The following is a 1,119-nucleotide window of genomic DNA, read 5'->3' as shown; positions in this document are numbered from 1 at the left end:
CTACTAACTTTTCATTAGTTATTTCATATTTTGAATGAATTTCATTCAAAATATTTGCGATTTGATCATGTGTGTGGCTTCCAGGAAATCGTTTGCAGGCAATGGCATATGAAATCCTTTTAAAAGACTGTGCATCAATCTGAATGAAAACGTACGATAAGTTCTAAATGAAATGACCATTTGCAGATGTCAAATAGATAATTCAACTTAAGAATATTTATTGTTTTATTTATTTGTTCAGGACAAATATTTGCATATTTGAATTTTTTAATATAATCACAATAGCAATTTGATGACCAAATGCAAATTTTTCAAATATTGACTACATTGATTAATAATGTAAATTCTATAATAATTATCCAATGAACAGTCACACCAATGAATCGACGACTGTGCAGGCTACTCCAAATGTCGTACATACATGTTTTGCGTTCGAAATTTCATGTTTTATATTATTCATTTTATTCTTACATGATTCCTCAATTCTACATAATAATGTACGAGCAGATAAATGGTGCAATTTGCCATTTTTATGAATATTCATATCTGTAATGCATTTATAGCTCGAAATTCACTATTCATACAGGTACAAAAGCATTAAATTACATGAAATCGAATAAGTGCTACATAAGGCGTCTGTTCAATTATTATTCAATTTTCCTTGGTAACATTTCAAATGGAAGTAAAAAGTTTTATTAAATATACGAATTGGAAAAAAATTGTCTATTCATCTAAAGTTTTGAAAGCGTGTTGATTATAAATAGTGCCTCACAGCACATGAACGTCCCATAACTTAAAATTGTAAGATGATAACATTACACGGAGATTAATAAACATACTATTAACTTCCCAGTAACATGAAAATATTCGTCCAATCTCATTCCATTAACATTCCAGAAACTTTGCAGGGAATGTTGTATTAATGTGCATACAATATGCCAAGGACCTTGTATGTACACCCACGGTAATTGATTCTGTCCCTCGGAAATTTTCATAAACTCAGAAGTAATCACTTTTCTACATTATGCTTACAGTCCATTCACGATTAATGAAACAAAATCGTGCATAGACTATAAGCATTAATGCAGAAAAGTGATTACTTTTGAGCTTGTACAAATT

At 29.8% G+C, this 1,119-nt stretch overlaps 1 protein-coding gene across 1 annotated transcript in view; it reads left to right on the top strand.

Moving 5' to 3' along the window:
- Nucleotides 1-362: 362 nt before the first annotated feature.
- LOC105449959 overlaps nucleotides 363-1,119 on the top strand; it is a 9,948-nt gene continuing 9,191 nt past the window's right edge. The window contains exon 1 of the mRNA XM_011689449.1: nucleotides 363-413. Within this exon, the coding sequence (XP_011687751.1) occupies nucleotides 363-413 (51 nt within the window). The remainder of the gene's footprint in view (nucleotides 414-1,119) is intronic.

The sequence above is a fragment of the Wasmannia auropunctata genome, unplaced genomic scaffold (assembly GCF_000956235.1).
Source record: "Wasmannia auropunctata unplaced genomic scaffold, wasmannia.A_1.0 LD336071.1, whole genome shotgun sequence".
Classification (NCBI taxonomy): Eukaryota; Metazoa; Arthropoda; class Insecta; order Hymenoptera; family Formicidae; genus Wasmannia; species Wasmannia auropunctata.
Note: the sequence above shows the minus strand (reverse complement) of the source record. Positions and strands in the feature narration are given on the sequence as shown.